The sequence below is a fragment of the Canis lupus genome, chromosome 1 (genome assembly GCF_003254725.2).
Source record: "Canis lupus dingo isolate Sandy chromosome 1, ASM325472v2, whole genome shotgun sequence".
NCBI lineage: Eukaryota > Metazoa > Chordata > Mammalia > Carnivora > Canidae > Canis > Canis lupus.
In genome coordinates this window covers 20,274,146-20,295,007 of record NC_064243.1, presented here as the reverse complement: position 1 = coordinate 20,295,007, position 20,862 = coordinate 20,274,146, and the positions used below count along the sequence as shown (strand labels likewise).

At 41.4% G+C, this 20,862-nt stretch overlaps 1 protein-coding gene across 29 annotated transcripts in view; it reads right to left on the bottom strand.

The window, feature by feature from the left end:
* Window positions 1-1,643: 1,643 nt before the first annotated feature.
* TCF4 (transcription factor 4) overlaps window positions 1,644-20,862 on the bottom strand; it is a 361,587-nt gene continuing 342,368 nt past the window's right edge. For 23 of the 29 annotated variants that reach the window (XM_025422190.3, XM_049112451.1, XM_025422183.3 and 20 more), the window contains 5 exons: window positions 12,531-12,666; window positions 10,796-10,958; window positions 7,302-7,531; window positions 6,666-6,806; window positions 1,644-6,443 (listed from right to left, as the gene is read on the bottom strand). In XM_025422190.3, coding sequence (XP_025277975.1) covers window positions 6,670-6,806; window positions 7,302-7,531; window positions 10,796-10,958; window positions 12,531-12,666 — 666 coding nt within the window. In that variant the 3' untranslated portion in view covers window positions 1,644-6,443; window positions 6,666-6,669. The remainder of the gene's footprint in view (window positions 6,444-6,665; window positions 6,807-7,301; window positions 7,532-10,795; window positions 10,959-12,530; window positions 12,667-20,862) is intronic. The other 6 variants (XM_025422203.3, XM_035706190.2, XM_049112433.1 and 3 more) reach the window with 1 other exon arrangement.

Sequence of the window (20,862 nt, the reverse complement as noted above, 5' to 3'; positions counted from 1 at the left end):
GTGGACGTGTAAGTAGTTTGAAGTAGGAGCATGCTTTATTGAACATGAGTCCCAAGTGCAATTGAAATGTGTGGCCCTGGGAGTGATTTGGATGTAAGCAGCACACCGGTTTTGTTGTTTTCATGGTCTCCTTTAAAAGTGGCTCACAAATGTAATGTCTTGGGCTTTTAGTCAAGAGAAAAGTGGTCTACAATTGAAGCCTAAAATTTTTACTTGGTTTTATAGGAGTGGGTCCAATTACAAGGCAAAAAATGATTCCGTTTCAATTCATCCGGATAGCCTTCCCTTCTTCATTTCTAACATTGTAAGGATCTTCTTAGCTTTTGAATATTTTAGTTTTTCTGGCAATTTAACTTCCCTTTGAAAAATGACCCAGAGTTGAGCTTAAGTGTAATGTGGTCCTTTTAAATAAAATGTAATGTTAATAGACTACATATCAGACACTGAAGTGGTGCCCAAGCTCATTTCCCCCTTTTTAGTTATATGGTCAAATATAATAACTAAAAGACTAAATGCTTGTGGCTCTTTTATATATATTTAAAACACACAGTAAGAACATAAGAACATCTCAAATCATTTGGAAGAAAAAAGGGGTTATCAACCAAAATCTTTGGAAAGTTCATAAAATTTAAATATCTGCAAACAGTCCAACCAAAAAGAAAAAAAAAAATCCCAACATTTGGCTATGGAGGGCACTTCACATGTGAACCAAATGGCATTATAACAGTTTCCTTCAGGTAAACTAGTCACTAAACTCCATTAGAAAGAATACAAGAGCAATATGGAGACATCCCCAAAACCACGTACTCGTTTAGAACATTCTGTTACGAAGTGCTCATCTACCACAGGCTTTCCTTTCCATTGCATACATTACTTTACATTTCTACAATGCAATGTTGAAACAGCCTCCAAGTCTTGCCAAGTAGACTGATGTCCATTCTACAAAAATATTAACTTACAGTACATAACACTGAATAATTTTAATCTGTACATTTTTTTTCCTCCCATCATAGGTGACACGCGTCCATTTGTACAAGTTTAGGGAAAAAAAACACATCTGGTTGTTTACATCTGGATTAAGAGTCAACAGAGTCAACCAGAAGTGGTGGGGTGGGCATAGTTTGAGAAATTTATAAATACAGTGTCATATTACTTGTGGTTGACAATATCCAGCTCTTCACAAAGTGATACAAAATAAATCATCTTAGATTTTTAACTGAAAGGATCTAGCTGAGAAGGTTCTGCCAAAGTCGACCAACTGATCCGAATGGTTAAGGCTGACCTGACTTAGCAAAGCTGCAGCAGAGCCGAAAACGCTGGCGCAGTTCAGAGCTCTTCAAATGCATAGCTTCAGTGTGACACGCACATTAATTCTATTCCTTCAATTAATTTAATCCTCTAAGACAGTTTTCTTTTTGTTTTGCATGCATCCCGTTCCATTTTCATTAAGGGCATCTCCTCCTTGGTCAATCATGTGCTTTGCTTTTCAATTTGTTTCTGTAAATTTTTTTGTATGTTTTGTTTGTTAAGCTGTCAATACCTCCAACACTTGGTAAATGAAATATAGATGTGGTTTTACCGACAGAAGAGAATCAGAGCTATATGGACAATGCAAAATGAAATGAAACAAGTGTCAGAAACAGTTTATAAAAATGGCACATTTATTGCTACAGAACGGTCATGTACATGACTTCATCGAGTAACTACAGATGGGAAACAGGTAATGGCCTAGACCAAGCTGGGTTTGTTTTGTCTTGAAGGAACTCCAGCACACAACCTGTTTGGACACTTCTACAAATCAGAAATACACCAAAAACATGAAAAAATCGAGGCACTCAGCCACACATTGAAAACAAGGTGTAACTGTTTATCTTTTTTTTTTTGAAATGTTTTCCCTTTTTTTCTTTTTTTAACAATTTTTTTTTTTAGTTTTTAATGCTGCAGCTATGTGTACAGTCGCAAAAAATTTCCCCGCTGCGACCTACAACTAAAAAAACAAAACAAAAACAAAAACAAAAACAAAACAAAAAAAAGCTACCATACAGTTTCATCTCAGTAACACATGGTAAAATAACATCTTTTAAATAGTAAAATAAAGTAACAAACTTTTACTCATAATGATTCCAAAAATCTACAAAGAAGAAATATTCAGAATCTGACAATTTTTTTTGTAATATTCATGGTATAAAAGGATTGCTCCTGCGAAAAATAAGCCAAATATATTTTTTATTTTTAAATTTAGTTTTTTTTTCCTACTAGGGTGTACTACAGTCTATTTTATAGCAAAAAGAGCACTAGACAAACAAAGCTTTATTAACAAAAAGCCAGGCACTGATACATGGTAAATCTCTGCTTTTTTTTTTTCTTATCTTCACTTAATTGCATCACAAGTAACAAGAATGAAAAAGGCCACAGTTCATATATTTTCACCATTACATATGTCTATAATACTTGAAATGAGTATGGCAAAACCAGCACTGCACAAAGATGAGTCCACTTCAAGTCCCATGAGAAAGAGCATGTCTCTAAAGAAAAACAAACAAAACCAAAGCAAAATCAAAAGAGAGGCCTAAAGGCCTTGGTGCCCCATTGTGTTGGAATTCATCATATTCCATCTTGACCTTTTTTTTTTTTTGTTTTTTTGTTTTTTTTTTTTTTTTTGTTTCCAGTCAGCCAGCAGACTAAATTTTTGTGCTTGTTTATGCTGAAATTGTTTCATTCCTGACAAGTTCACTTTTGGACACAGATCATATTCTGCTTGTTGGATCCAAGACGAAAATCCTCTTAACCCCGAGTCTTGGTTCAACTCCCTCCCCGCCCCCCACAACCCCTCATCAAAATAAAGATCACGAATAAAAAAAAAAAAAAATCAAGAAATAGGAAAAAGCGAAAAACGAAAAGGAATCGGAAGACTGAATCAGAACCAGTTGTGTTACTGGGTGGACTGACAGTTGTATAAACATTAGTGTTCCTTGCAGCTACACAGAAGACAAATGGTAAAAGTTTCTAGATGAACAGATCCCTATTCTGCATATTCATAAATTACTTCAATGTGGAGGTGGATCAACTGTTCCAAGTTGCTTTTAAAGTCCAAGTCTCTTCAACAGATCCCCAGCCTAAGTGGCATCAGATATGCGGTATATAGTATGGACCCTTATGAAATTTTGTATAGTACTTTAATCCTAACTGTCTTCTGCTAATACATCATTCGAAAATCCAGCGCAGGATACCAATATCTTACCTGGGTTTGATAATGACAAAACGACGACAAGAAAAAACACACTAAAAAAGGCCACATTCCCTTTCACCGTTTTTTTTTCTTTCCTTTTTTTTTTTTGTTTTTGTTTAAATGGGGACACAACCCAATTAATAGGTATAGGTGCAGATCATGTTTCTCCACCAAGCAAAAGTAGTGAGCAGCTTTTGGTGGCCACTAGAAAGTTTTTCGCTTATTTCCAAAGGGAATTCAACAATAGAGGTATTACATTACTGAGTAATGAATACGTCAAAGCTGGTGAGCAATAAATTGCAGCTTTTACTCTGTTTCAGTGAGAACAAAATATAAAGCACCAATTTAAAAAATAATCCACTACAATTTAATTTTTTTTTTGCTTTGCTTACAGGTTTGAAAAACTTTAAATCAGCTCTATTAAGCACCTTTATGATAACATGTATCAAAAGTGCCATTCTTAAAATGTACATCAATGCAGGGAGTGTTTCCAGTTCCCTAAAGAGTAAACACCGTATTTTCTTCTGTACACTTATCCTGAATGTGATCAGAGTATACCTGCTTCCTATATAATATTGTTCCTAGGGATACCCGCCTTGGTAGACTATACAAAATGAGTGCAGAATGTACCACTAAAAGGAAATCTTTAACATACTGAAGGAACAAGTACACATGGTTTCCATTGTTCGGGAGGAGGGGAGAGTATACATCGTTGTCTTCCATGCCTTTCTTTGAGCCCCTTTGTTCATACATTTCGTAGGAAAGCCTCAAAATAACTCCATGAAGTTTGATTTCTGCTATTCTCCTAAGGTTTTAATCCACCTCCACATTTTAGGAACTTATCAACAAATCAAAGTATTTTCGTTTTATCGCTACTGAACATATTTACAGTTTTCAACACACACACAGCTCATCAAAATGTTTATGGGTTTGTAAAAGATGACCACGTGGTAACTATCTTATTTGTTCTTACATTTTCGGAAATGAACATAAAATTCAGATTCCTGTAGCTCACTATTTCATTTAAATGAGACGTTTTTTAAACCACACAGTTAAAAAAAAAAAAAGAAAACAAAAACTGATACAATGTATTAAAACACATAATAACAAGAGTCTACATGTAAAAATATAACTTTTACATACACAATTTCAAAATAATGATACGTTTGCCATTTGTTGCATAAAATTTACAAATGTATTTCATTACTATATAACTGGCAAAACAGGAGAACAGATGGAACATTTAGACCATTTCGATGGATTTATGGCATTTACTCAGTGCTGATAGGTGGAAAAACTACTTGAACAGGGATTTTTTTTTCTCTTAATACATGCCAAGATTGTGTGGCTGTAAAAATAGAAACGAGTTAGAGACAAAAGGATGCTGACAAATACTTAACTAGGAGCACTATTTGTTTACTGCACTATACACCAAAGTCAATCATTATAAAGATTCACGATGGAAGTTGGTTCAATTGTGCCCAGACGTCAAAGCTAGCTATCTGATGAGTTGCTGTGCCATAGCTTGATCTATCAAATATGTTAAGTATAAACTTCATTCATACTGGCCAGAGAAATACTGCACTACCCCTCCTCAAGAAAGTGCAACTTAATGCTTTAGGACTTATAAGGCTTGTTATAATGCTGCATGATGATTGAATATTGGCATTTTTTCAGACGAAGGAGGAGGCAGTTAAGTCATCTACATCTTAGTAAACCCATTTTGAAAACAAAAAATCAAGAAAGCAACAAAATCAATCAGCTCTGTCACACTACTTGCAATTTTCTCATTTGATGGTTTTTGAACTTTACTTGTTTTTTTTGTTTTTGTTTTTTTCCAAAAATCTGACCATGTATTCAGAAACGCCTCACTGCACACTACTTCGGCTACACATGTAGGTAACACTTGAATCATTTTGTTAAATCACAGCCACTTTGATTATGTTATGTTTCCGATGATATAAACATTGGAAGGCACAGTGGTAACATTGTAGCATTCTAACCTTGTACCTCTGAAAATCCCAGAATAGGGTCACAAACGCAACATTACAGTTCAGACAAACTCTTTTTGCCATGTCTTGGTAATGCTGCTTGTAATATCTACACATGATGTGACTTTTAAGTCCTGTGTTCCCAAAAGACTGGAGAAACAACTTTCTACTTATTTATGAATGAAAAGCAACATCGGAGTCAGCATTTTATCCTGCACTACCCCTCCGGAAGCAGAGTTGGTACTACAGGTGACAATAACAAACCAGGGGAAGGGACAAGAATAAGACCAAAAAAAAAAAAAAAAAAAGAAAGAAAAAAAAAACAAAAACAAAACAAAAACCAAAACCAAAAACCAAAAAAAAAAAAAAACAAAAACAAAAAAAAAACAAAAAAAAAACAAAAACCCAGAAACAGAAACAACAACAACAAAAAAAAACCCAACAAAAAAAATCCGTATTTACAGTAAAATCTTTCTTTTAAAAAAGTTAATCAGTACTATTTTTTTACAGGAGAAAAAAGTCTGAAACAAATGAACAAAAGCTTACCATAGTCACTAAATTTTTAATATATATTTATATATATATTTATATATATATTTGTCATAGGTCTATAAGATCCATCTGTTCCTCCTACCCTAAGGAATGGCTAATGTCATCACTTCGTTGTCATCAGGACGTTTGCTGGTTTTGTTACGAGGGCAGCCGGGCTTCCCTTATTCAATATCCAGTAATTATAAACACTAGCTGACTTCAATACCAACAAAAACGTTCATGTGGTTTTCTTCAGAAGTACACTTTTTCATTATTGCAAGTTTACAATTTTTTAAATTAAATATTTTTTTTTCAGACTTACAAATTAATTATATTTTTTTTTCTCCAAAAGAAGTTTAGGCACAAATGCATTGTTCCACAGTGTGGAAAGATTGCCATTCAGTCTCTGGGCTGCGTCTCAGCCTGCACACGCCGCTTTGCACATTCTGAATGATATGTTAGAGGGTCACCCCTCAAGTCGCACTTTTTTTCTTTCTTTTTTTTTTGTGTGTTTTTCGGTTTTTTGATAATTGGGAATGCTGAAACCTCTTGCGTCTGCGATTCATAACTACTCAGACTTGTCTTATATTACAAAAAAAGGGGTGAAGGAGAAGTGTTTATGTGGGTTTAAGATAATACAGCTGTTAAGGAAGTGGTCTCTTGTATTAATGAAGCAATGTGGCAGCTTGGACCTGAGAAGGGAAAAAGAGAGGAGAATCAATTAATACACTTACAGCAGAAGAAGTTTTTTTTTTTTTTTTTTTTTAATTTTTAAACTCTTTTTTTTTATTTTTTTAATTCCCAAGGGGGAAAAATGTGTTCATTCGAGCAGAAGTGGACTTTCATGGCTGGTGCCTTGGTGAGGAGGGAAGGACAAGGGAAAAGGTTTCCAAAATGGCTGAGAACAAACTTGCCCTTTTACATCTGTCCCATGTGGTTTGACGCATCTCCCATTCCAGGGTGCGGGCCCGCCAAGGAGAGCGGGGGAGGCTCTGAGGACACCTTCTCTTCCTCCCTTCTTTTCAGACACGCGGCTTTCGGATTCAGATTCCTTTCTGTGGAAGATTGAAGCAGAGCAGTCATTTAGCGCCAGGGCTCCTGGTGGAGGGCGGGAAGGCACTACTCTGCACATCTGTTGACCCTTTTTTTCTGTGTTTCTACTATTACAGGGCAAAAGCAAGGGCTGGGAAAGGCTCACTACTGCGACCCGTCTGGGCAGTCACTGGTACAAGTTGAACTGCTTGGTGCCCTGGCACAGCCACTTCTCAGAATAAGAAAGTTGGCACAACCAATACACCCAACCTCAACTGCTGAGAGCGCACGTGGAAACGTCACAGCGTAGTCTTAGCGGGTAAGGGCAACTTAACTACGGGAGAAAGGGTTGCTGCCCAGGTTCAGACGTGCTCTGCACCGGGCCCGCCGCTCTGGGCAATGCTTAAGGGTCTGCTCCTCTGCTCCTGCTCTTGAGGCCTGGCACGTCCATCCACCCCCACTCGCTGTGGCCCCAAGCTCCCGTGCCTGCTGCCAGGAGGTGGCGGGCTGGCACTGACCTCGAACTTGCTGCTCCAGGCTGAGGATGACGGCCACGGCCTGGTGGAGGATCAGGAGCTTGGTCTGGGGCTTGTCACTCTTGAGGTGGAGCTGCACCATGCGGCCGAGCTCCTTGAAAGCCTCGTTGATGTCGCGGACGCGCAGGCGCTCGCGGGCGTTGTTGGCCATCCTCCGCTCCTTCTCGCGCTCCGCCTTCTGCTCCGGGGTCAGGTCCTCGTCATCGTTATTGCTGTGGGACAGAAGGGATGCGACATTTTCTAACGGTGTGGGGGAAAAGAAGGTATCTAAATTAGTTTTGTCTTCTTCCAGAGTTGTCGGGGAACGTGTCCATCGCCGGCGCTGTCCGTGGCGGAGCTTCACACCCATTTGACTTGGGACTGCTAGAGATGGAGGGGACAATCCATGCACAGGACATTCGGTTCCTCCCAGACACTCAACCCAAACAAAACGGGAGAGGTGGACGTCAGGGCCCAGAGCGCGCCCATGCTGACGCAGGGGGCACAAGGGCACACGTGGCTTTCATCAATAAGGCTGTGCTCTGCACAGCGGGGCCACGGTCAACTTAGCCTGGAAGCTCCTCTGCATGGCCTCAGAGCAGAGCACTTTAGGCTAAAGTGTGTGTGTGTTGTTGTTGCTGTTTTTAACTTTCATACGTTCATACCTGAAACCCGAGGAAAACAAGTGTTTGAAAAAGAGATCTGGAGAGGTCAGAATGAACATGATGCAGCCAGACAGGAGTAAGAAGGTCCTACATTCAACACACCAGAACCATGAGAGCGAAGACAGGGAGCTTCTGTCCACTTGTTTCACTATTAACTAGCTTTGAAGGCTGGGCCGATCTGCTTAATGTATCTGAGCCATTTTCTCCATGCATTAAATAACAAAGGCTAAAAAAAACATCATGGTCTCCATGGCTTTTAACATCATGGATGTTTGCCATCCCCAAAACAGGTTGGGAAAACCGGAGTTGACATCCACTATGCAAAACAAACAAGATGAAACAAATACCAGACACCCACTCGTTATAAAGGACCATGATCTCACTGTGAGTCAAGAATGAAGCCCAAAAGCTCATCCCTGATCATGAGAACCAAAATATGATGTGATTCATAGCAAAAACATGCTTGGACCCAGTAGAGTCTGGAAAGGCAAGAGTACTTCTGTCTGCTTCTGGGTGTCATGCTGACAAATGAGAAACTTGAATGGAGGGCAAACAGGATGATGGGTCAAATGAAAGCATGTCTTATAAGGAAGGTTTCATGACATCAGGGCTTCAAATGCTTCATGGGTGATCATATAACAAAGAGAGGCATGGGAGATGCATAGTCTCAGAAAGGCAGCACAGAACAGAGAACTCTGAGTGGTACAGTTTCAGTTAACATGAGCAAGAAACTTTTTGGGTGTAAGAGGTGTCACAGAGATAAAAAAAATAAACAAATGAAAAATAAACAATAAAAAAGCAACAGCCTCCTCGTTATATGAAACAACATGGGGGTGACCATCTGGAAGGATGTTGATCTAGAAGTTCAAGCGTTAATCTATAGGACCGTGAAGGTTAACCTCTACTTGAATATTCCACGTATCTGAAATGTTCACAGAATAAAGATGTTAATCACAACATTTTAGGTCAGGAAGACATGGGGTAAGTTATCTAGTCAATTCAATGTACACTTAGCGAATGTTGGCTTGACACCTATGGCTCTGAATCTTCCACTCTGGAGAATCCCTGGGTAGCTTCCAAATTGCAATAAGGACCAATTATAGCCAAGAAGCTTCAATCAATCAAAAATGGGAGTGGTATTCTCTGGCTGCAAGCACATGTTGCAAACGTAGGTGACGTAGGTGAGCCAAGAACACTTGTAAGGGAGGGGAAGAGGAAGGCACCAAAGAAAGATGCTTTAAGCCTTGGCTCATCTCCCCATAGGTTAAACTCCCTTCCAGACGGGACCATCTGCCACAGATGCGTGTTGGTGGGCACACAACTGAACTGAACCAGTGGGAGAAGGTTCTCTCTCTGTGCCATCTGATCCTCTTCACTTCTACCAAACCCTCCTTCCCTTTCCCCGTGGGACGGCGGCAAGGAAGCCAAGGTTACCATTAATCCACATCCACATCCCACTACACAAGCAGGACACCATAAAAGAAAACAAAGAGGAAACGGAGGACAGAGACAAGTCTCTGCTGGGCCCGTCCTGAAGTCAAAATTCAGGTAACATTTTGAAACACAGAACAGGTCACCACCGCTTTCACAAAGTGGGTCTGAAAGTGGGAACTTGTTTTCCAGACGTAGTCAGGCTAATAACTAATTAGGGTTGGCTATTCACTTATAAATAATAAATAGATTGGTCACGCAAAGAAAACTGCCTGGCACTGCCTTACAGCACAGGCGTAGAGGTATAAGTAAATGTCATGAGAGGGACCTTCTAAAATAAGAAGGTTCTTAATAGCAAGTTAAAACGTTGTACTGAAACCTCTAGGAATCTATGGATACGCGTCAGTCACGGCCACTAGTTAAATTACCAAGAACGGAGAGCGGACTGACAGAGAAGATGGTAGGGATGTGAAAGCCTCTCCTTAAAATTTCACCAACGTGGCCAAGAGTCGGGAAGCTGCAGGGATGGTGGGAGGGAAGGGGTAAGAAGATTTCAGGATTTTTGGAACTCTGGGCAGGACATGTAATAAAATATATCCCTGTAATTCTAAAGGCAATATGAAAAAGTGGCACATTCTTAATTCCTAACGGACGTTAGACCTAACCCTGAGAACGACAGCTTTGAAAAGGGGGAGGTGTGCTCATAGTACAATTTATTTGGTTCATAAATAAAACAACCCACGGGAATTGAGGCAAAGAGTATGGGTGTCACAGTGTTCCCACACCACCTGATCCTCAGGTTAGGGTTAATATTCCAGGAGAGAGATTCTAATGTAAAGATATCGGATATTTAAGAAAACCAACCAGAAGCTATTTTCCTGCAGTTGTATTTTCTGTAGAAGGGAGGATCTGGGAGAAAAAAGTAAGCAATTCAGGCACTGTTGTTATTATATAGATCAGCACGTTTAAGATAAAGCTGGGAAATCTTATCACGTTCGAGAGAAGAAAAAAGTCATCGTTGCATATACCTCAATTGAGTTTTTAGCATGGCTAAGATCTCTTTTTAGAAATGTTTTGGAGAGATCATTTCTGACCAAATTCGCAGAATGAGCATAGTTTAAAACAATCCACCATTTGCACTCGAATCGGTCACAAATTGTTCACTCTGCGTGCAATGAGCACGAGGTCCAAATTCATAAGTGCAAAGACATTTTAGGCTTCACTAGAGGACCGGTACCTTAAATGATACTTCTGTACCTCTAGAGCAAGCCTTTAATTTTTTTCTTTTCAGCTTGTAGGTTTACCTGCCAGGAAAAAACTGAATAGTTTCTTCCTGTTCTGTTCACTTCATCAAAGTCCAATAAAGGAATTAAATGAAGCGACAGTATCATATACTGTTACCTAGATCTTGACCTAGTAATCGATTTGATATCCTTCTTGTCGTCATCTAACTTCTTGTCCTCGGAAGATTTCGTGTCTTGCAGGTTCTCATCGCCTTCGTCGTCGGATTTGATCTCAGAGCTGCCGGAGGAGACGCTCTGGCCCTGCAATCCCGGTGGCATGCCTACAGGAAAAAAAGAGACCAGGTGACGCTTCCACTGAAGACCCGAGGCCCAGACACACACGCTGCAGACTGTGGGGCTGCCAGCTAGCCAATTCACGCTGCTGAACTGTGATCCTTCTGCGGTGGTATTTTTTTTTTTCATGCTATCTGGTGAAGTTTCAAAAATGCACCTGTGGAAGCAAGTTTCCCCCGCATTGGCTCCGAGGTTAAATTCTATTTTGCAATCTTTTGGAGTAGATGGTAATTTCACTGTCTACAAAACATCAACTTAATTGCAATGAAAATCATAATCATGAAAATCACACACCTCAATGTTCTGATTAAGAACCCAAGTAAATATCAGCTATTATATTGAGTTTCTTCCATATGCAATGATTTAATAGAAAAATGTCCTTAAAATATAATTCCCAGGGAGTACGCTAAATATGTACAGTCAAGACTTCAATAGATACCCTAATGATATTCTGAAATTAGGCTTCTCTTATCGTCAAGGAGTAATCAGCATTTAGAAGTGGTACATATGGAAAGCAGTTAGCGGCTCACCGAAGACATTTCTAGCTTTATCACTGCTCAACTTTCAAGATCACATTACAGCTTTCAGGATCACAGTGCATTTTAAGCCTCGACCTGCCTGTAATCCACTTATTTCTTAAGGTACAAGCAGGTCTGTTGGGTACGGTCCTCTATTTGCAATCTGTGTAGTCACTCAAAATTTGGTCTGTGGTCCACGAGCATCCTTCATCACTGGAGCCCATGAGATGCAGAATCCCAGACCTACTGAGTCAGAAACTGCATTTTAACAAGATCCTCAGGTCCCGCCTCTGCACACCGAAGTTTAAGAAGCCTTGGCCTATCTCTCCACATACGTGATCACCACGCAGATCTGTATGATGTTTAGCAGCAGGTGAAAAAAGAAAAAAGCGTCTGCATATCCCTGTGGGAGCGTTCTCATCTTTATTCTACACATGGTCGGGGGGTGGGGGGGAATGAGAGGATGTCATCTGAGTGTCTGCTAGTCCCTGGGCAGGCCTGTCGCCCAGGGAGCAAGCGACCCGGCCCCAGCCCCGGCCCCCGCGGCAGGCCTCCCCGGGCTCGCCAAGTGCTGCCCGGGGTCCGGGGTTTGAGGCAATCGTTGTGGGGCGGGATGAAAAGAGCGGATGTCATTCCACCAAGTTCCAGTTTTGCAACGTACCTACATTTCCTTCGATCTTAAACGACAGAGACAATTTCCTTCCTTCCTCTTCATTCGGAAATATCATTTTCAGGCTCCAACTAACCACATTAGAGGACCCGAATGAGGAAAATGTGGAAATAGCTAAAATAAAATTTCCTCTCATCAGGCTGTTGCTGTGTCCTTCCCCGCGGAGACAGGACCGGGGTTTCAGAGGATGTGTGAGGAGAACAGCTCCCGAAGAAACACAATTAGCGCGCTCCGTCCCAGAACCACGTTCCCATTTGCTTGCCCTCCTGGTGCAGAGTCTGGCTCCTGGTGCTGCGCCAGCGCTTCCGCAGGGATGGGCGCCCAGGGAGCCCGGGCTCGGCGCCGGCCCTGCCCGCATCCGGCCCACCTACCTCTGTAAGGGTCCTGGGGTGGGTTCAGGTCAGGGGACGTCGCAGACTGCACGGGAAGCTGTGGCACCGGGACCTGGTTGGGCACGAGGGAGTGGCTGCCTCGCAGGGCCACGCCGTCTTCGCGATGGGCCCCGACCTGGAGGGGGGAGAGGAGCCACGCAGGTTAGTGGGGCCCCGAGGTGGGCGCAGCAAAGGGCCCACAGGAGGAGGCCGGGCCTCTGCAGAGCGAGACTCCCAAATGCCTTTCGCTAGAGGGCGCGCAAGGACCACGCGTGCACCTGCAGGCCCTGCCGCCGAGCACCAACCGCAGCCGCCGCCGAGCACCAACCGCTCTGTCCGCCCCTGACAATCGCCCCCCGCTCCCCGCTCCCCGCTCGGGCAGGTAAACGTCAAGTCGGCTCCCAGGGTGCGGCAGTGGGGCGCGCCGATTCCTGCCCATCTGTCTTCTATCATGTCCGCCAACAGATCTGACAATTATCTTAATGCCCATATGCTTAATTGTGGGCTTCTCAATTCCCCCATTGCTATCGGAAATCCTACAGGAATTTCAATTTGGCATTCGACTTTCATTTCAGGGGATAAGATTCTCAGGCCTGCCATTTTTTTTTTTTTCCATAATGCCAGCTAAGCCTCTGACAGCGGAAGCTGCAGCAGTGTGGGACACAGCCCCTGCTTGGTACAAATATAATAAAATGTCACCTGGCTTTCCAAAACTGGCAGCCCATTCCAAATTAATGTTTACTGCATTTCATCAGCTGCTGAGCTCCAAATCCAAAGGGGGACCGTTTCTGCCAATGCCACCACACCGGAAAATGTACCAATAAAGGTTTTATTAAACACACCAGTAATGCCATCATTGCTGCGCAAAGGTGTTTGGACAGTTTTCCTTTTTTTTTTTCCCCCTCCACTATTCTGATCCTAGGAAGACACCATACTGTAAACATTCTTTAGGTTTCCACGAATAAAATTACAGAATAGAGCACTAGGACTTGGTCCGGAAGACACACTGCTGAGCTTTTTATTAACTACTACTACCCACTCTGGGGGCCAGAGATGGTGCACGAGTGACAGTGAGGCAGCAGTTGCTGACTTTATAGCTTACGCCTTAAAGCAAAGCCATTAAGCATTTGCAAACCCAGAGAAACACGAGTGGCTTACATTTTCATCTGCATCTCCAAGTAGTTATTCTCTTAGCCCACTGTTAGGTGGACATTTTTGCAGGACAGTGGGTCTGACACTACATGTATCTACCCACGAATTTACACTGCTACGAATCAAAAAGTTTTTTTTTTTTCAAATCCCAAAACCAAAAACCCCACAAAGCAGAAAATCTTCCCTCTTTTCTGCTGCCCAATGTTTTAAAAGAATATTTCCAAAGAATGCAACAACAAGAATCTGAACCGACAACAATAAAATTCACAGAACCGAACGAAACACATGCTCTCCAAAGGCAACCTAGTATGAAGTATCACCATTACATAATCCAAAACAGTACAGAAGGAAATAACTCAGGGCAAAAGGGAGGGATCACGTAAATCATACTAATTGCTCAGCTTCAAAATATAGCAAGAATATAAAGGACTTCAAGACTCCTGAGCATCAGGAAATATAAATGAATGCTGTAGCTAAGGGTCCAGGGCTAGACGTCTGCCACCTGTGTGCCTGTGTCCCTTCCCAGAACATTCTGAATGGTGGCTATTTAGCGTCGATGTGGGTGCTTCAAATGTAAGGAGACCTTGATTACCTCCTAAAGCAGCCTGTTCCATTTTAATCACAAGTTGGCCTCCTTATATATTCCACCCACTGATTCTAGTTTCAACTTCTGGAGTTTCATGGAATAAGTGCTTCAAGCTCCCTTCATATATTTAACACCACTGCCAGGCCACTGCTGCCTCCTCTGATAACCCAAGCCCCACCACTTACAGGCGGGGCAGCGGCAGGCCCACCCGGTGCCCCCACCATTTCTCACTCACTCTTGGTCTGTTTTTATATTCGTTCCAAATACAAGAGTGATAGATAGCTATTTTCTAATCAGGTGTCAGTTTGCCATTTTTATATTTGTCCATTTAAAAGACTGATTCGATTGATGATTATCCTTTCAATCTAAGATGTCAACTTGTAAGCATGAATTTCACAAGGCTTGATCACATGGTAGCTCTTTAAGTTTATCAATCAGTGTTAACCCAAATTATCCTAGTGCTGATTCCTATTTATTGGTATCCCAATGGGCTTAATCTCTTAAATTTCCGGTTCTAAATTGTAATCACTGAAAGTAGCCACAGGTTTGAGTATAGTAATGATGTAAATCCCTTTTATATTAAAAGGCTCCTTTTTTAAAATATTAAAATATTTAAGCCTTCTCTGTAAGCATGTATGATGTAATTTAAGGTTAATATTTTGCTTTTCACTTGAAATATATTCAGATGTTGATCCTGCACTTCTTTTTTTCCTTCTAGATCACATTCAGATTAGTTTTTATGGGAGGAAAGCAGAGCCCATAACCAATTATCTTTATATTTTCTTTGCCTTGACTATTATGAAAGATTGAGTAAAGAGAATACAATAATGAGAATCAATATCTAGATTTTACCTGTAACTGTTAGCTGTGTAACCAAGGACAAGCTATTCAAATTCCAAATGGGAAAATAACACTAAGTTATAGAGAATGAGTCCCATGTTTATTGCAAAGAGTGATAATATGCAAAGCAACCGTTATATAATAAGTACATAATAATTATAGATACTGTCACGTGAAAATACTTGCATACTACATTAAAAATGAGAGTCGATGTGGTTCAAACACCTTCAGAACACAAGGTACCTTCCTTCATGGTCATCTTTGCACTCTTTGTCTCTATTTTGTTCACATGCATTTGATTTTAAATCCTCCTTCTACACAATGAGAGTAAAATCTGTTTAAGAATTGTAAATGTTTGTTCCAACTGTATTTGTTTGGATTTTAGCCATACATGTTACCTAACTTTATCTATTTTCTATAGATCATCTTAGGTCATCTCAAATTTTATTTTATTTTATTTTATTTTATTTTATTTTATTTATTTATTTAATTTATTTTTTGGTCATCTCAAATTTTATACCAATCATTTTCCATAGAGGAGGTTGGGAACAAACTTACTCTTGATTTTTTTTCTTGATTTTTTTTTTTAATTTTTATTTTCTTTTTAGAGAAAGAGAGAGAGAGAGAGAATCGTAAGCAGGCTCCATACCCAGTGTGGAGTCTGATGCAGGCTCTATCTCAGGACCCTGAGATCACGACCCTGAGATCATGATCTGAGCCTAAACCAAGAGTCAGACACTTAATGGACTGAGCTACCCAGGCACCCCTATTCTTGATGTTTTAAGGCTTCCCTAGTAAACTATATACATTCCAGGTCAAATGAATAAATGATGAAGGGTCCAGAGCCATCTGGTAATGAGCCTGATTTTCCAGGATGAATTCCATTGCCTGGGGCTGTGGAACAGTATTCCAAAGAATTAACTTTGCTTTGTTTGTTTCCTTGGCCACAGGCAGCATGCCCTAACCCCATTCACTTCTCTTTCAGAAACATTATTTCTGGTCACAAAGAGAGAAGGAAAGACAGATAGTGAATGGCCAGCACAATCCATCACTGGAAGACCTCTGAAATAGGAGGAGCCACGTATATACACAAGGATTAGGGCTTGTTCACCTTCCAGATAATAAATATGTAATTAAATAACTAGAAAAAAAGCACAATGAGGAGGGCACATGATGGGATGAGCACTGGGTGTTAAACTGTATGTTGGCAAATTGTATTTAAATTTTTAAAAATATAAGAAAAAAAGAATAAAGCAGATTCCTTCAACCTACAAATCGAATCTAAGGATGGTACCTATTTTTAGAAAATCTATACTTCACTAAAGTCCTATTTTAATAACATTTTCATCTAGATAAGCAATAAAGTTAAAAGCCAGCCTAACTAAAAAAGCAGTTCATTTTATCAATACTAATTTTTTTTATGATCTTCAAGAATAGTCTCCTTAGTAACCTACAATGTGGTTTTAGATATATTTATTCTGAATGTAAAGGACAGACCTATATATTTCAAAATCATTCAAATGAGTATTAATTGATTGATCAGAGAGTACATTTATTAATCCAAGAAATATTTACTAGTATACTTTATGCTTGTCCCTCCAGGAGGTGCTAGAGACAGTGAAGAAGTCAGATGATCTTGTGGAGTTTATAGTGATCCTCTGTGGCATTTCTGTGCACTGATCAATTCAGTGTGGCAGTTTTAACAGTAAGTTTCTCAAGCAAAAAGGACATTTATCAGATTTCTGTAATTTGAGTTTCGAACCCAGAGATCTCTTAGGACCTAAGGCCACTCGTTGTCTCTCATGGGCCATTCCAGCCTCTCTTGTCCCTCTTCTGGTATCTCTTGTCTTTCTGGCTTCTGTCCCCTCAGGACTACAGGCTGGACTCTTCCTTCATGCTATCTCTCAGTACATTCTTTCAGGTTCTGTACCTGCTGCTAACTCCCTCTGGCTTAGTGTTTCTGAGTTCAGAAGGCCAAGATCATGAGTTTGAAGCAGACATGGGCCATCCTTTGAATGGGCCACTCTAGGGTCAGGTGTCCCCATTACTGGCCTACTAAGCTACAAAAGAAGAGAAGACAAGGCCACACAGTCCAAGCTTGGCTGCCCCTTCTGCCCATACATCCTGCTCCCCCATATCATGGTTCTTATGCACAAATATCTAAGTTACCCTGCATCTTGGTCAAGTTATATTCAAGCTCTGACAGCTATTTAAACTCTCTCGTGTTAATTTATCAGTGGGAAGAATTAAATACCGTTAGAAGTACATTACTTCTTCTGAATCACGTAAGCACCATATAGTTTTAAATAACCATACTTTCCAAGGAAATAATCGATATATTTATCGGGAGCACTTTTTATTCACACTATAGAGACTTAAAGGTTCTGAGGGACTTGGAACCCAGGTCGGCTGAAGTCTCCATTTTACAGAGAAGAAAGCTAAGGAGCTAAGGTCGGAGATAGTTAAGTGACTTGGCAAACATCTAGTAAGAAGACCAAAATAGAATTTGGGCTCAGAAAACTTATAACAGCATCGAACAATCTGGTTTGAGGTGTGTGTATGGGAGCGGAGTTAAGAGACAAAAGGCGTTTACTTCCTGGAGCTTTTGTTTACAACAGTGTGCATACACATACGCCTGTGTGTGTGTGTGTGTGTGTGTGTGTGTGTGTATAGCTATAGATACGGAAACTATTTTATTTTTCTTTATCATAGGGGGAAAAAATCCACCATAGTTCACCAACCATGGCCAAGGTCAAGATGTCTAACCAAATTATAAAATGTAATATTTGCCACAACTCCTCCAACATAAACAGATTTAAAAGACATGCAGTTTCGAATTAGGTGGCTGCTGGCAAGGCTGTTTTAATGTGAGGATGCGCGCAGCATCCTGGTAAATACCCTCATCCTGATCCTTGAGCTCCCAACAAACACCACAAACAAAAAAGACATTCAGTGTTTCTGCTCTCTTTGTTTCCAGGGAGTATTGTGAAAGTAATTATTCTGTTGTATTTAAGAGGCCTATTTCATGGATGGGAAAATGTATTAAATTTCATTTGGCAGTTATTCAATCCTTGTTAATGTTATCTCCAGAGATAACTGCTTCAAAGCCAGCTTTCAGACCTCGGTCCTTCTCTTCTACCATAATCCTCCTAAAAGAGTATAGGGCGGGAACTCTAGGAAACTGCTCATCAATTTCTAGACCAAGCGATAGCGATACAAGACCCGATAGGCTCTCAGGAACTTTTTGGTGTAGCAGAAGAAGAGGGTGTTATTCATGGCATCCGGCTGCAAATTTTTCTTTTGACATGGGTGTTTTTTAGAAAGAAGAAACAAAACAAGGAAATGGGACAAAGAAAAAAAGTCCTGGTAGCTTTTACTTTTCTCTCTTCTCTTTCTCTTCTTGTTTTTCCATGAGCCCAAAAGAAAACTTGAGGGGCTCTCGCTGTAATTAGACACCCATCGACGCAGAAGGCAGCTCTGCTGTCTGGCCGGGAAGCCCGCGCGGAGACCCAGCCCACCTGGCCCTACCTGGCGGAGGCCGAGCCCACCTGGCCCTACCTGGCAGCTGCCGGGCGCCCGATTTCGGTTTCAAGGAGCTCGCCGGCCTCCGTCACGTTAGGCGAAGGCAAGCTGATTTTCACAAACGGGCAAAACACCGCTTAGGCCCCACTGCATCCTGTAGGGAGGTGGGGCGCGGTCCTGCGGACCCTAATGGCTCCCAGATGGGGACCCCGACGTGCAGGGCAGGGCGCGGGGGCGCGTCCCACGAGGAGCGGCAGGGCCAGCGGCGCCCAGAGGCCGCGGAAAACAAGACCCACCTCGATAACCAAGTCCTTTGTGCGAGAAGGCTCTGCCAGCTGGGCCACTCTTCAACCACAAATATCACTTCCATATTTCTCAGTTTAAGAACTTATCAGACGACCCTTTTTTTTTTTTTTTCCAAGATTCCTGTGATTAAACATTTAAAGGACTTTTCACTAAAGTCAGATCTGGATTCAATTCTTTTGTTTGGGTTTGGATTCCTGGGAGAGGTTTATTGGGGGAAGACTTCCTCCCTCTAGAGAGCACCTGTCTTCTCCCCCAGAAATCTCACAGCTTCGCTTATGCTTTGCCTGAAATTTAAGGTAATTCCTTACTGCTTATTCTCCCGGTGATAAAATCATTTTCAGGAGGATTTTAAACATCTTGTAAATGACCCCGACTTGGCAGCCCTGATGTGTCATGGGATCCGCTAGGCTGAAACTCCCATTGAATGTCCACCAAAATGGTTAAAATGAATGACCCTGTGATTTAATTCGAGAGATGCAAATGGCTGTTATCTGATTTCAGTTCATCTTTTTTTTTTCTTAACTCGTACGTTCCATCTATTAAAACTGTTTCATTTCTCTCCTCTGTGTCTCCACCCTCCGCCCCCAATTCTCTACATTAGTTTCCTATGGTGGAAACCATAACTGGACGCAGTGCACCAAGTAAGAACCTCAGCAGGTGGCTCACAGAGTCCATTTCATTCCTTCCTGCCCCAGGAAGCAGGTTAGTAAATAAGCTATAGGGAACTAAACCTAGTCTATGCCTGGTGGACCAAGTCTATCCATCACAGAGATTCGGGTGAAAGTTTGCAATCATCTGTACACAGCTTCTTTCGTTTGGACTGAAGGAAAAGACTTGATGTGTTCATAGAGTCCTGGATCCTGCAGTACAAACACACCTGTGAGGGTGCACAGCCACGGGCTGGCTTCCACTCAACGCGCTCTGTAGCCATCCCAGCAGGTCCGCCACTAGGGATTTAGCCTTACCTAACTGGCCTTTATTTTTTAAATGCCTTTCTTATCATCCAAGTAACACATGCCTATTGTAAAATAGTTGGAAAGGAAGTGGAAGTGTAACAAGCTTGCCTAAACTAATGAGACATTCCTTCCCCATCACTTCCTAAATTTTCCCCTTTTGAATGTTATATTCCCTGCCCGTCACCTGTTCCCTTGCATGTCAAGGTTCCAGCACAGCTTTTCATTGTTCTATGGATCAAGCCTAAGATCGATACCTTGTGCATCTGTGTCCTTCACCTGGACACCAGAAGATCATTCCAGTTCCCTCCTGTTACCAAGTTCCTTAATCTCTGACTTCAGTTCACTTCAACCCACTCAGGGTTTCCCAAGGGCTGCATTCACTCCCATATCAGCAAGGCTCTTGAGCCAAGCCCTCCCAGCTCTGCCTCCCAGAGCTGGTTTCCTCTGCACAACTCACCAACCACTTCTCTTTTATTAGTCCCAAAGATCCCCTTATTCGCACTCCTCATCGACCGTCCGGGTCTCCAGAAGTCTCACCACCTTGCTGGGCCTGAATAGGGCTCTCCCCCGACTGTTCATTATGGACACCCTCACCAGTACCCACTCAAGGGCCATGCAAATAGGGCAGGGCATACACTTCAATGCTTCTGTTTTGCTGCCTTTGATAAAGCCTATATTTGCCTTGAGATGTAAGCATCCCAAGGGCAAGGACTGGGTGCATAGGTCATTGTATAGGACTGTAATATCAGAATGTGCAATTAGATGCTTCATGAACGGTGATGACGCAAGTGGCAAGTATGTGTGAGGCTATTTCCAGAATCTGAACCTTTTGATATTGTCAAGTACATATTTTGTGCGTTTCTCTCAAAAAAATAAACATTTTGTTTAACTCAACAAATGCCTCCGAGATGTCTGCTATGCACAAGGCACTATTTAGGTGTTTGCAGGAGAAATAATAAAAGATACATCT